Source organism: Pollicipes pollicipes, unplaced genomic scaffold (assembly GCF_011947565.3).
Source record: "Pollicipes pollicipes isolate AB1234 unplaced genomic scaffold, Ppol_2.1 Scaffold_4295;HRSCAF=5057_pilon_pilon_pilon, whole genome shotgun sequence".
Lineage (NCBI taxonomy): Eukaryota > Metazoa > Arthropoda > Thecostraca > Pollicipedomorpha > Pollicipedidae > Pollicipes > Pollicipes pollicipes.
The window spans coordinates 35,802,982-35,816,837 of NW_023596461.1; the positions used below are offsets into that span (position 1 = coordinate 35,802,982).

The 13,856-nt window shown below is 61.0% G+C and overlaps 1 protein-coding gene across 1 annotated transcript in view; it reads right to left on the minus strand.

Moving 5' to 3' along the window:
• Positions 1 to 963: 963 nt before the first annotated feature.
• LOC119097079 (formin-like protein) overlaps positions 964 to 13,856 on the minus strand; it is a 44,549-nt gene continuing 31,656 nt past the window's right edge. The window contains exons 8-19 of the mRNA XM_037220110.1: positions 10,453 to 10,624; positions 9,917 to 10,060; positions 9,184 to 9,417; positions 8,152 to 8,553; positions 7,342 to 7,552; positions 6,784 to 6,911; positions 5,891 to 6,055; positions 5,216 to 5,495; positions 4,628 to 4,778; positions 3,841 to 3,973; positions 2,990 to 3,121; positions 964 to 1,742 (exon numbers count right to left, since the gene is read on the minus strand). Coding sequence (XP_037076005.1) covers positions 1,521 to 1,742; positions 2,990 to 3,121; positions 3,841 to 3,973; positions 4,628 to 4,778; positions 5,216 to 5,495; positions 5,891 to 6,055; positions 6,784 to 6,911; positions 7,342 to 7,552; positions 8,152 to 8,553; positions 9,184 to 9,417; positions 9,917 to 10,060; positions 10,453 to 10,624 — 2,374 coding nt within the window. The 3' untranslated portion in view covers positions 964 to 1,520. The remainder of the gene's footprint in view (positions 1,743 to 2,989; positions 3,122 to 3,840; positions 3,974 to 4,627; positions 4,779 to 5,215; positions 5,496 to 5,890; positions 6,056 to 6,783; positions 6,912 to 7,341; positions 7,553 to 8,151; positions 8,554 to 9,183; positions 9,418 to 9,916; positions 10,061 to 10,452; positions 10,625 to 13,856) is intronic.

The window sequence follows — 13,856 nt, forward strand, 5'->3', positions numbered from 1 at the left end:
CAAGCCGTTAGACCAGTGTGGGGCCCCACGGGCCCCCCGCGCCCCGGATATCCTGGCAGAAGTGGAGTGTTGGGACGCGCCGCGACTGACCCGCACGACGCGCCCCTCAGTCGCCAGGATCCGATGAACCCGTGGTAGCGGGCGAGGGGGCACAGCGACCCCGGTAAAACGAGGCTCGGGAGTGATGCGTGACCCGGATGCGGGAAAGCGGGTACGGGAAGGGAGTGAGCGGGACAAGGAGAGGGAGCTCACGTACCTGCAGGGTCGCTACGCCCTGAGAGGAACAGCTTGCGCTGTCCACCAGCTACCGGAGCTCGGACCCGACGGGGTGCTAGTCCCCTACACCGGCCAAAGCCGGTGCCCCTGTGGGAGACAAATGGTGCGCGATGGAAGCGTACCGGTATGTTCTGTTTGTTTGCTGCGATGAACTGGTGAACCGGGGCGCCATAACGGGTTGAACCGGCGCATGTCCCAGGACAAGCTAACGGGAACCGTGAGAATCACGGCACGGCGGCAGGGGAATAGGGCGATTTACTAGGGTCTGATAGGCAAGATCGGCCATCCAGGGATATCAGGATGCGTTCAGGGCGGGTGTCTGGCCGTCGCCTGGAAGCCGCGGCCGGCAGAGTTCGGCGAGGCGATTCAAGGGGGGGGGGGGGGCGATAAAGCCGAAATATGGCGCGGCGAGGGGGAAGGCCGCTGCTAAAGGCCGAATCTTCACGTATCACAGAGTGGGGTGGACCACCGTGGGAAATATGCCAGTAAGCTACGTTGCTGAACCTCAGGCCGGCCACGGCTTGCGGTGTTTTCAGTGCAGACTGCCGCTCGACCATGACTGGGGAAGCTTGCCGCCTGGCCATCAAGATCGAGGCTCCACATGGGGGCTGGGACCATCTGACGCCAGGTGCACGAACAGTGAAGTTTGCTTGTGGGGATGAGGAGCAGCTTACTCCCGTCGCACGGACCATAGAAACAACCGCATTACCGTAAATCGTTTACGCGTATTCATTTCTGAATCAACGCATACATTCAAGAACTTGATGTGACCAACATACAGCAAACGCTTTGTCTTTGGGAAGGCAGCTTTAATCTAGTCTTTCCACGTTACACGCCGTCTACAGCCCGGCCCACCATTTCCTTCAGCTTATCTGAACTCAGGAATGGGCGGCTCAGTGACGGTGTGTTCTCGCGGAGATACAAAACACGGCCGCGAGTCGTCGCCCGCCGCCGGACGCGGTCATCGAGGTACAGACGACCGTGGTCCCGGTCCGCACACACGGGGACCTCCGGTCCCGCCGGTGGACCATCACTACCTCCAACAACAGCAACTCGCAAAACGACACTGGCGCCACATCACATCCGCCCTCCGTAACTCACTCACCAATCACCACTTCACTGGGAACAAAACGCCTATGGCACGACGCTAAGCCACTGGATGACTACACGCGGCACTGTCCGGGCGCGCGCTATCACAGATGAAGCCGGCGGCGCGTAGGCCGCCGGCGGCCGCGGCTGGCCCGTCACACGTCCAGGGGATCGAAGCCACGAGACAGCCGGGCCGTCTCGGCGCGCTTGCGCTGGCTGCTGCGGCGGACAGCGTCGGCGCGCCGGTACGGCTCGTTCTTCAGGCCCAGCAGGATGTCCTCGAGCGCACCGTGGTACACCTCCTCCTGGCCAAGCAGCTTCTTCTCGCGGACGTCGCCTCCATGCGCGCGCGTCTCCAGCTCCTGGATCACCTCGCCCTGGCGGAGGGAGACGAACGTCAGTTGACGTGCACACGGCTCAGCGGAGCGCACAGGCCGTTACAACCAACGCGTAGTGGTTATCTCTCCATATATTGGAAAAGCCAGCCGCTTCCTTTCACAGGGCAGAGACCGCTGACCGTCATGGGCAAGAAACAGTGGAAAGCCCAGCGGTACCGACACAGTGTCTTTGGGAATGTGAGCCAACTCCGGAACCAACTCCGGCCGTGTCGTGAGGATCGGTTCCATACGCCGGAGCACGCGTGGCCAGGCGGCAACGCCAGGGAGCACGAGCAGGCGCCCGCACAACGGCCGGGTGCCGTTGGAGAGGGGGCTCCGAGTCAGCTGGAATGGAGCGGCATGCCCCGACCGCCACCGGAAGCCATCCGGCGGGTCCAACGGCACGGAAATTTAACATGCAAAGACAGGCATTTTTCCCGAACGATGTGACGTGAGCGGCTCCGGTGACACCTGAAAAGCGCTCCGAGGCTCGGACGGCGGCCACAGCCCACACCGCCTCGCTGTGTGCTGTGAGTGCAGCGGGTGAGGCGGTGCGCGGGGAAGGACGAGGCGGGACGGCGCCGGCGCAGGCGATGTCAGTCGGACCCGAACCCGCACCGTAGCCAGACACGCGCGCCGGTACACCAAACCGCGGCGCAATCGCCGCCCAACGTCCCGGCCAGCCGCCTCACGGCCGCCGGTCTGGCTACGGCCCGGGCGCGGCCCAACTCACGCTACTGACGCTCCGTCACCGCACGACGGCTGACGCAAGCACAGCTTCCCATGCCTGCCGACAGGTGGCAGCAGTGGCAACGCGTGCTCGGACGCGAGACGGCCTGGGGTGCGCGCGATGGCAGGTGCTGTGCATACCGCGACTAGCACATATTCGCAAGCGCGGTGAGCTATGCATGCTATGTTTGCTGACGGTGGCTGGTGGGTCCCCAGGCGCTAATGCACTCACCGAGGATCTTATCCCCGGTGACACTGGTGAGAAGGCAAGCAAACCATGTTGACAAACGTGATAAATCCCGCTAGAGACGAGGACAAGACAAAACATCAACCTCCCCAGTCAATCTGCACCTTTACACACCTCACTTGAATCGGCACTTCCACGTAAACAAACATGAGAAGGCCCAAGATGAGAAACGCGATGCAGAAAATCAATCGGACGATGCGTGCCCACCGCCACGATTTCAAGAAGCGAACGTCCTTGCCGGTTATCTGCTGCTTCCTAATTCACAACCGACCTGCTGTTTCTTGACATTGATCTTGTTGCGCTTGGCCACGTTGGTGACGTTGTTGTTGTCGCTCTGCGCCGCTGCCGCGGCGGTGGCCGCCGCCTCCAGCTTCCGGCGTTGCTCGTTCTCCTTCACGGCGTTCTGAAGGTGGGGCCGCGGGTAAGCCCATGAGCGGAACCGTGCCCAGCCGAGCTGTCTAGCACGGGTACGGCCTGGCCGGAGCCAGGTCCGACAGGGTTCAGCAGGCACCGCCCCTCCCCGGCCGCAGCTCAGTTATGGTCTGCGTGGCTGCCACCACACGCAACCTCATCCCGGAAGACGCCACAACCCAACAGGCCGGCGCCTAACGGCCGATCAACGACCATCGACCGCCGATCCGCCTGATCATTGGGCTGACCCAGACCAGACGGCAACTCATCGGGAGATCGGCTCCCGGCCACACAGGACCGCCGATCCGCCTGATCATCGGGCTGGCCCAGGACAGACAACTCATCGGAAGATCGGCTCTAGACCACACAGGACCGCCGATCCGCCTGATCATCAGGCTGGCCCAGGACAGACAACTCATCGGAAGATCGGCTCCCGGCCACACAGGACCGCCGATCCGCCTGATCATCAGGCTGGCCCAGGCCAGACAACTCATCGGGAGATCGGCTCCAGGCCACACAGGACCGCCGATCCGCCTGATCATCGGGCTGGCCCAGGACAGACAACTCATCGGAAGATCGGCTCTAGACCACACAGGACCGCCGATCCGCCTGATCATCGGGCTGGCCCAGGCCTGACGGCAACTAATCGGGAGATCGGCTCCAGACCACACAGGACCGCGAGCCGCGCCCAGCCGCGCCCTTTAGCCCCACCTGGAAGGCCTTCACAAAGCGGCTGAGCGTGGCGAAGAAGGTGGTGGTGTTGGTGGTGCGTGTGCTCTCGCCGAACAGCTCCACTACGCGGCTGAACGCTTCCTGCGCAGACGTGTACTCGGCCCGCACCCGTCTGACGGGGGCAGGGTGAGGTCGGGTCAGGTCAGGTTAGGCTAGAGATGCTCCAAACACATGGGAGCCAGTCCAGCACTGCTGCATACCGAATACCTAAGCCAGCATTTAGCAAACACCTGCCTTTGAAGGCGTGGCTGCGACCACATGCTACGACTAATGACATGACGTGGCTAAGTCTGAGCCACGCCATTTTATATCGGCATGGCACAATCCCAGTGGTAGCCAGTGCACCGGCTCCATCTCAACGCTAGCCATTCCGCAGACGACCTTCACCTCGGCTGCTACAGCGCCAGATACCTGACCAAGGCATGGCTCATGCACGGGTTTGCGTCAGTACAACCGCACTGGGACCCGTAAAATGGCATTCCATTCGCGACCGCCAAACTGGTTGCTCGGTACCAACGTGGTTTCTTTGCATTATTTGCACTTTTATTTGCCTGTATTTCCGCTTGGTACGTAAGTATCTGACCTCATGGCCGTTCCCCCAACAGCATTCACCTACCTTTTAAAAGCAAAACAGGGGCGACAGAGACTCCTGCCTGTGCTCGGCCTCACCTCCCACAACAGGACAGCCCCGACATCGACGGAGCTTAATTCCGGATACAGCCCGCCCACGCCGGAACTCACTGACCGGAGTCGGGAGGGGGCTCACCGCAGCTTCTCCTCGGCGTTGCCCACGAAGTCGCGCAGAGTCACCTTCATGGCTTCGTCTTTGACATTCTGCCGCACGAAGCTCTCGCGCCGCGCCGTCTCCATGCCCTTCTCCAGCTCGTGCACGTCTGCACCGAGGTTCTCCAGCGACGCTGCAAGCGCGGCGAGCGCGGCGAGCGCGTCACGTCACAAGCATGCCACGTACTCAGCGACAGCGAGGCCGGACTCAACGCGCGACGTCATAGACACGCACCCGACAGCGCGATGGACGGGTTTAGGCACTCCGGCTGCGACGCGCGTGTTCAACCACGGTGCGGAGAGGCAGTACAGCGCCGCGAGCGGGCCACACTTGCCGTGTCACTGCGGCAGAGCACATGTGTGTCATGATGGCACGCTTCTAGCGATAATGCTCTGTCCACCACATCGCCATCACTGGGCGGCGCTGTACCGAGAGCACAGCGGGCCGGCGCCGGCTGCGCCTCGGCAGTGGAGGCGTCACACGTCAGCACACTCCGCGCCAGCCCACAGCTGGCATGGCTACATCCCGCTCCACATCCACCACCGCGTCAGCATCGGCTCGGTCGCTCACCCTGGGCCGCCTTCTCGACGAACGTCAGCTCGGCTTCGAAGCCGACCGCCTCCGGGACGCGCTCGTGGATAGTCTGCGCGATGTAGTGCAGCAGGCAGCGCCGTCGGTCCGTCGACTTGGTGTCCGTCAGGTTGTCCAGCGACTGCAGCTTGAAGCCGTAGGCCGGGCCACGTTTGGCACTGTTCATGTAGTTGCCGAAGGCCAAGATTACCTCGAGCACGCGTCGGAACCGCTTCGAGTGGCTCACAGAGTTGGAGGCGGCCACCACAGCGTGGATTTGCTGCGGACGCACGAGAGGGCGGCGTGGGTGAGGTCAGAGAACGGTCGGCCACACACGACCACCCATACCTGTGTACAGGCCGTGGGCCGCCACACGAGACCACTCATGCCTGTACACAGGCCGTGGGCCACCACACGAGACCACTCATGCCTGTGGACAAGCGATGGGCCGCCAGATACGCCAGCCGCACTCCATTGTTGCACTCGTGGCCCACACACGCACCAGCAAGACACCGAAGCACGTTCACAATCAACTTCGACGCAGCCGAACGGCAAACATGCACGGTGCCACCCTAACGGCCGCGCCCGCGCTGCTCAGCTGATGCTGGTCGGCGCGGTTGGGCGCGGCGCGGCGTGCCCAGCGCTCCGCCACGGCTGGCGCTTCACTTCACTGACCGGCTGAATGAGGTGCATGTTGTCGAAGAAGTTTCCCATGTAGGCCATGACGGCCAGCTTGTTGGCCAGCCGATCCACGCGCGACAGCTGGATCAGGTATTGGTCCTCGTCTGTCAGGGCCGACACGTCCTTCTTGTCCGCCTCGTACCGACGGTACAGCTTGGTCTGGCGGCGGGCGGGGGACGCCGTCAGCGACTGCCACCGGTCAGCGCTCATGTGACGCCGGGTACGACCAGCACCGTACCCGAGACGGTGGATGAGTCGGAGCGAAATCACGAGCGACGTCTAGCTTCAGGTCACTCTTAGAGGGCCGATTGACCAAAGGAAGGTCAACCGAAGAAAGGGCTCATCCACTGCGCTGGGTACACTCCCACATTGTTATCTACTGCGATGGGGTTATCGCAAACGCTGCTTACAGCCGACGCTTCAGAGGATAGCACTGCGATATCCGGCACAGGCTGCAGCCTAGCCGCCTGGTGCTATTTTGCAGCGTTCAATACGCCAAGCTCACGTAAATATTGTCATGAGGCGCTTATTACACCTGCAATGCACCCTCCCGACGAGGATCAGGCCGCCTGCAGGGAATATCTCGGCGAGAGAAAACCGACGGTTTTATGGCTTTGACCGATGACTTTAAATTGCAACGATCACCAAGTCCAATCGAGCCACGGTGGATGTGAGCAGGACGCGGCCAACGACTAGCTCGACACCGCAGTGAGTTTTCTATTCCACCTACTTAGTCGTAATCGTTCTCCTCCCCGGTCACAATTTGCCAGTAATGCAGATCAGCCAGCAAAGCGCTCGCCGGGCGTCCCACCCAACATATCATGCTCGATCGAATAACACTGTGAGATGGCTGGACTCGGCGCCGCGTTCCCCCACTGCCCACTGACCTCCTCCTCGGTGGGTACCATCCTCTGGAGCAGCTCCACCAGCTCCAGCGGCAGCTCCTTTAGGCTCAGCAGGTTGATGGACCTGACTACCTCCTCCACCGGCCGGTCCAGCTTTCTCCGGGATATGGCTGTCCAAGACAAGCGGCACGTCACGCGACTCACACAGCACAAACCCACCTAGTCTCCATCACACCGTGGTACTGTAACCACTTGCATGGCAAATCGCTTGGTAGCCAAACAACCCTGGTCCCACCCGCGCAGCTGTTCTAGCCAGCCGCGACCGGACGTCCAGTGCAGTAATGCATGTCCCCCCGAGTACGAGGTCCAAGTGGCGAGCGTCCGACACGCGTCTAACCACGCGTCTCTGTTGTCTGACTCAGGGCTCGGGGAAAACACAGTCTCCCAAAGGACGTCTTTCGGGGGGAAAGGGATGCCGAACGTCTTTTCTAACCATGCGTAATGCGTGGGGTTTCCTATCTCTCGCAATTCACCTGCAGTTCGCAGCCAGGTACGCCCCAGCCGCCGCTTGTGCTCCGGCAGGGAGGTCTCCGCACTGACCTATGTTCCTCAGCCGCGTGTGCTCCAGCAGGGAGGTGCGCTCGGGGCGCTTCATCCGTTTGCTGCCGAGCGTCGCCAGGCCGTCTGTCCCGTCTGCAGAGCCGTTCGCCAGCACGCTAGTGCCAATCTTGAAGTTCTCCTCGAAATCGCCGAAGTCGATCACGGCCAGCATTTTCTCGTCGTCAAGGTCGTTGAAGACGGTTCCACGCACCTAACACAGACGGGGAGGGCATGAGGCGAGATGAAGCTATATTCAACAACTTGGTTATACCCTCCAAAAATCTAAGACATCGAAAACAACGCCTTTCCTTGCAACTGAGTGAAACATTGATGGAGGCATCAAGATCCAGTCTCAGCACGGACAAGTAAATTAAGTGCGAGCAGCCAGTAACCACAGCCGCCGTCAACGCCGGCACGGACAAGCCACAGACGTTATCATCGGGAAGCAAAGCACAATTCTCCTGTGGTTGAGAGTACCACCTGGCTGACTCAGCCTCATGCCAACTCCATAAAACCGTGGCCGCAGCCCCCGCACCAGCCCTCCCTGCCACTCCCAATACCGGCGCTGTTTGTCATTGGGGCTTTACGACGCACTCAGCTGCTGAGGCTAGATGGCGTTCCTCCCTGCGGTTGCCGGCCCCTGGTACCGGCCCTCCCTGCGGTCGCCGGCCCCTGGTACCGGCCCTCCCTGCGGTCGCAGGTCCCGGTGTCGGCCCTCCCTGCGGTCGCCGGCCCCGGTACCGGCCCTCCCTGCGGTCGCCGGCCCCCGGTACCGCACTGCCCCGCGTCTCGCCTCTCCGAGCGCCTCACCTGGTTCGGCTTGAGCGCCGTCCAGTTGAGCGTTGGCAGCTTGTATTTCGTCTGCAGGCGGCGTTTGATGGTGAGCGAGCTGTCGGCCGGCAGCTGCAGCTGGCCGGGCGGCGGCGGGGGCGGCGGCGGTCCGCCCCGTCCCAGCGGTTGCGGCGGCGGCGGCGGCGGCGGCGGCGGTGGTGGTGGAGGTGGAGGCGGAGGAGGGGGCGGTGCAGCTGATGCTGGCGGGGCGGCCACCGAGTCCACCGGCGCCACCGCACCGCCGGCCCCGGTGGCCGGCTGCGGCGTCTTGGAGAGCGTCTCCAGCTCCTGGATCTTCGTCTCCAGCATTGATTGCCGCTGCTGTGACTCCTCCTCTTTCTCGGTGACGGCACGGCGCAGGGTGGTGACTTCCTCCGTGATCTGGCAGCACGGCCAGAAGCCATCAGCTGGGACGACGCCAGGGACGCGATGGCAGAGACAGTCGCATGCACATTAAAACGGAACAGCGAGCGACCCTGGCTGGACACGTGCCAAGCACGCCGAAATCCTGCCCTGCCCGGGTCGCAGGGGTAAAAAAAGTCAGTTTCCGTCAGTCAGAGTTGGCTGATCTCCACGCAAGCTTCATGTCCAATGGTCTTCGCCAAGGTCATACTACGCTCAAGAGCTGGTCCGGCCCTAAATCGCTGCCGAGCCGAGGCACAATGGCGTTTCCACTGCGGACAAGTACTGCCTGCAGCGTCTGCTCAGCAGCTGGTCTGCACAGCCGGTCTCACCTGCTGCGTCTGCTCCAGCAGCTGGTCTGTACAGGCGGTCTCATCTGCTGCGTCTGCTCCAACAGCCGGTCTCATCTGCTCCAACAGCTGGGCTGTACAGCCGGTCTCACCCGCTGCGTCTGCTCCAGCAGCTGGTCTGCACAGGCGGTCTCACCTGCTGCGTCTGCTCCAGCAGCTGGTCTGTACAGGCGGTCTCACCTGCTGCGTCAGCTCCAACAGCCGGTCTGTGCAGCCGGTCTCATCTGCTCCAACAGCTGGTCTGTACAGGCGGTCTCACCTGCTGCGCCTGCTCCAGCAGCTGGTCACGCTCTCGGCGGACCTCAGCGGCTGCCAGCTCGGCGTCGGCCACCTTCTGCAGCGCCCGCGCCTCGGCCTCCTGCAGTTCCTCCTGCGTTTGCGCCAGCTCAGACTCCAGCTCTTCCACCCGCTCGATGTAGGCGGCCTTAGTCATCGAGTCCTCCATCAGCGCGGCCACGTCGAACACGTTGTCCAGGTACGCCGAGATCTGGACCTGAGAATGGCGCCGCAACCACGGGGCGTCAGGAGCCGGGCGCGGCGGCGTGGCAGGGGGGGGGGGGGGGTGCGCCAATGCAACAGGCCTCCTCGGAACTCTCCACGCTTACCGCTGCCGGTAATGATGGCGAATGCTGCTATCAGTGGCACAGGCATCGTGGCAGCTCACGATGCACCCAGCAGGGAGCTGATCTGCCCGTCCGCGGCCGTCCATCAGTCCCAGATGGACCGTCTGGTCAGCACGGGTATCGGTTGCCCGGCCCGCTTGGCCCACGCTCAGAGACGGTGAGGACGGCGGCCGCAGAAGAGCCCGCGGGCGATGGGCGCGCACATAGTCCGTGAGCCTCCGCACACTCATGTCCGCCTCACCAGCGTGGCCGGCCACAGGCACGCCGACAGGGCGCCTGTCGGCGGCTGGCCGAGCGGCGCGCTGGCAAGGTGAGGACCGGCAGGCCTCACGGCAGACCGTCGTCCTGCGACCAGGGCCGCGTCCTCACCTGCAGCTCCTCGCTCTCCGTCTGGCGCAGCTTCTCCAAGTAGCTGTCCAGACCCAGCATGGAAAACTCGTACTGCAGGTGCACGCGAAAGTTCATGTCCTCCACCGAGTGCACCACGATGTTGACGAACTGCATGCAGGCCACCTGGCGGCCGGAGGAGGCGAGCGGTGACAAAGCTGCGCGGCCACGTCACGCGCCCAGCACGCCTGAGGCGGCCGCCTGTCGCCGCCTCAGGCGCGGCTCGCTCGTCCGGCGGCGCCAGCTGGGGTGGGAGCCGCACGGCAAGCTCAACAGCGCCAGCTTCGGGCTCTGTGCAATAACGGCGCCGGTCAAACCGTATGTACGTGTGACTTGTGTACGTTATAGTATAGTTTGTGCGCCAACTCTCTGCTGTACTAAAATTCGTTTGCGGACGGAAGACCCAAACATGAAAACCGAGAGCATCTCTCACCGCATGAGTGGACAGTCATCTTCAGCATGCCTGACAGCGGGTCCTCCCCAGGGCCAGCCCCTACCGACGCACCCCCGGCACCTACCATGAACTCGATTTGAAAGACCTCGAACTGGACGAAGTACTTCATGAGCGTCTGGAAGCGGCGCTCTTCGGCGCACACTTCCTTGAAGTTAGTGAATGCGCCCAGGATGATCTGGTGGCCGCCCTTCACCAGACAGATGGCGGCCAGCAGCTCCAGTACCAGCGCTTTGGTGCTGCCGGCACCAGCGGACGTGGCGATCAGGCGGGAACCCATCCGGGGACACGGCACCGCGCCGTCATGCTAGACACCAGCTTATGTCAGCGGCCAGCCCGCTGAGGCTGCATGCAGGGACGCTCCGGCGTACCATATCAGCCAGTCTTCTCGTATCGCAGTCGTAAAGTATGCATGTATATATATATATACATATATATATATATATATATATATATATATATATATATACATATACATATATATGTATATATATATATATATATATATATATATATATATATATATATATACAAATATACACACATCATTTCAGATTTCTTCGCCGCATATTATGTGCCCATCGCTTTAACGGCACACACAAAGTCGGCATAAACGACCAATTACAATCCCCTCCGAGGCACTCAAAACGCCAAACGACACTCGCATACAACTGCGGGTAAACAAGCCGTAAATCGGCGGACGGACGCCGACAGCGAGCACAGATACCCACACGAGCGCCTACCATCATACCAAGCTGCCGAACTCACACGCACTGGGTGTCCATTGTCCAGATCAAGTTCAACACCAGATTTCTATACAGGTTACGTGCGCTACGCTTGGCGCTGACCCAGCACCACAGAAATGAGAAGAGCAGGATGACAAAAGACATTCATCAAATAATCGGATACGAACAAAAATGCCCCGGGTCACTGTCCAATTGCTGGACGTTACGACAGCACCAGGCCCCGCAGCGTCACACACAAGGACGGCGCTGGCTGTCATTTGGTATGAAAATGTTGTTACATGAACCCCTTTGCACCAGGCTTGGGCAGACCTATTGACTCATGTGAAATCTGGCAGCGAAACAGCTGGCCACGATACGGCCACTGCTTGCCACGTGTGCGCGCCTTGGTCTGTATTTTTTAAATACCAAAAATGCGTCCACATTGCGGCGCACATGTCCACGCAATGCGTCCACACTGCAGCGCATGTGTCCACGTAATGCGTCCACATCGCAGCGCATGTGTCCACGTAATGCGTCCACATACATATCCCACTGATGGAAGACCGCCGCAGGGTGGCTAATTCTTCTGGAGTTGGCAGGTCATGTTGTGACCCCGAGCTCGGGTGCCTCGGTCCGGCGCCGGCTGTTGCCCGTTAGCTGCGCGGAGTCGTGTGTCGTGAGTCTGAAATCGTGTGTCGTGAGTCTGAACTCGTGTGTCGTGAGTCTGAACTCGTGTGTCGTGAGTCTGAACTCGTGTGTCGTGAGTCTGCACTCTGGACACGACTGGCTCCCGTATCTCGGCCCCTTCCGGCCAGCAGCCACCCAACTCAGCAGGCCACTTCCCGCTGAGAGCCCCCCCCCCCTCCCCCCCCGGGGCGTCCTTACCACATCCCGTCGTGATAGTTGGCAGTACAAACCGGCTTTCTGACAGCGAGTGGACATGACAGGGAGCTAGCCTGAGCTTCCTCAGATGTCAGAGCTGCAGGCTGAGCCGGTTCCGGCTGGAGCCGCGGATTACCACCTTCAGCCGCTTAGGTCAGTGCTCACGACGGGCCTTGATCCTCTCCGGGTGCGCCAAACCCACTTCTTAAATCTGCATTAAACAACACATGTCCGGAGGGTCTCTCTGGACCTGTCTATGACGGCAGAACAACGGAGCAGCAGTCCTATCGACGACATCCCTCTGTGGCCCTGGTGAAATCTCATAATCTCTGCGGCAGGAGGAGGGGGCATAGTCTCTATCCCTCTGAGTCATGAGATCGTGTCCCCGTCAGCAGGGCCGGGGGTCTCCCGTGAGCCGGGTCATGCGGTCTCGCAAATCACCCGCTCGGGCCTGGTTTCACAACACGGAACTACGAAACCACCAGCCCTCCGCTCACGCCGCGCCAGTACACGGGCCGGAAACACCCCAATCTCACTTTATAGTCGGATACGCGAGACGTACACGAACAGAGCATGCCTATGAGACGAGGTCGCCTACGATACGGTATGCTTGCAAGGCGTGATTTATAACTATAAAGGCTCGCAGTATGGTCTCACGAAGCAAGGTAACGGTGTTCTCTCCCACAGACGGATGAAGGCCAGGACGGCACGGCATCGAGGCGCCCCGGTCCCCTCGCACGTGACCGGTACAGAACGCACCCCAATCGGCCTCACCACGGCAGTGCTGGTGTTGGTGTTGTACGGTGTTGTAGCTGCTGTACTTATTACCCGTTGATTGCCTGCGGGAGGCCCGGAACGCGTGCCCAGCCCGACCCTACTCGTCCACGTGTCGGCTACCAACTGTCTTTCGAGCAGACGCGACACCACGATGGCGAGCACGACCCAACACGCCAGACGTACGAAGCCATACAGCGTGGAGAATCGTGCATCTACCAGCGTATGGCGAACAGTTTGTTATATGTACGCCACGAAAACAATATTGCAGCCGCACGGCGGACATCAGGGCTTGAGCGGTGGCCGTCAGCAGTCACATACTCAGTCAGGTTCCTTCTAGTGCCGCCGAGTTATCAGTCTGATAGCAGTCCTGACCATGAGGCGGGGTCATGAGCCGCGGCGGGTAGTCTCCCGGGGCATCACCCACACCGACTCAACCGAAACGGCACGTCCGACACTGGAGCAAGCCGTCTCCAGCTATGTGGGGTCGCTGGGAACGCGCCACGTGGTGGCTCGGTGCACTCCCAATCGCCAAGCAGCGGCCATTATATCCATTAACTGCATTAGCTAGCTCAAGCAAATGACCTCTCAAGGCTCTATAATCAAACCAGTACATCTGTGCAGTTCTGCTACATAGTGCGTGCGTGCGTGCGTGCGTGCGTGCGTGCGTGCGTGCGTGCGTGCGTGCGTGCGTGCGTGCGTGCGTGCGTGCGTGCGTGTGTGTGTGTGTGTGTGTGTGTGTGGTGTGTGTGTGTGTGTGTGTGTGTGTGTGGACTCGAGACGAATGAATTCGCACGCAACGCCCGTCCTCAAACATGGCTCTAACAAGCCTCATAACGCTCTGGCAGCGATAGGACCCCGCCACGGGCTCCGCTTCACTCTGGCTCATGTAATTCAAAAGGTGCAGCCCAGGGCATCGTCCTCCTCCGATGCACTGCCCGGCCAGCCCGAGCATGTCAGCTAGAGGCAGCTGCATAGTTCGCCTCGAGAAGAACCTGCCGCCGCCCAGCTTGTTTGCGACTTGAGCGCAGATGGACGCTGCGAGGTGTTGTACAGCTGTTGCTGTAACGTGTTGTTCGAACAGAAACAG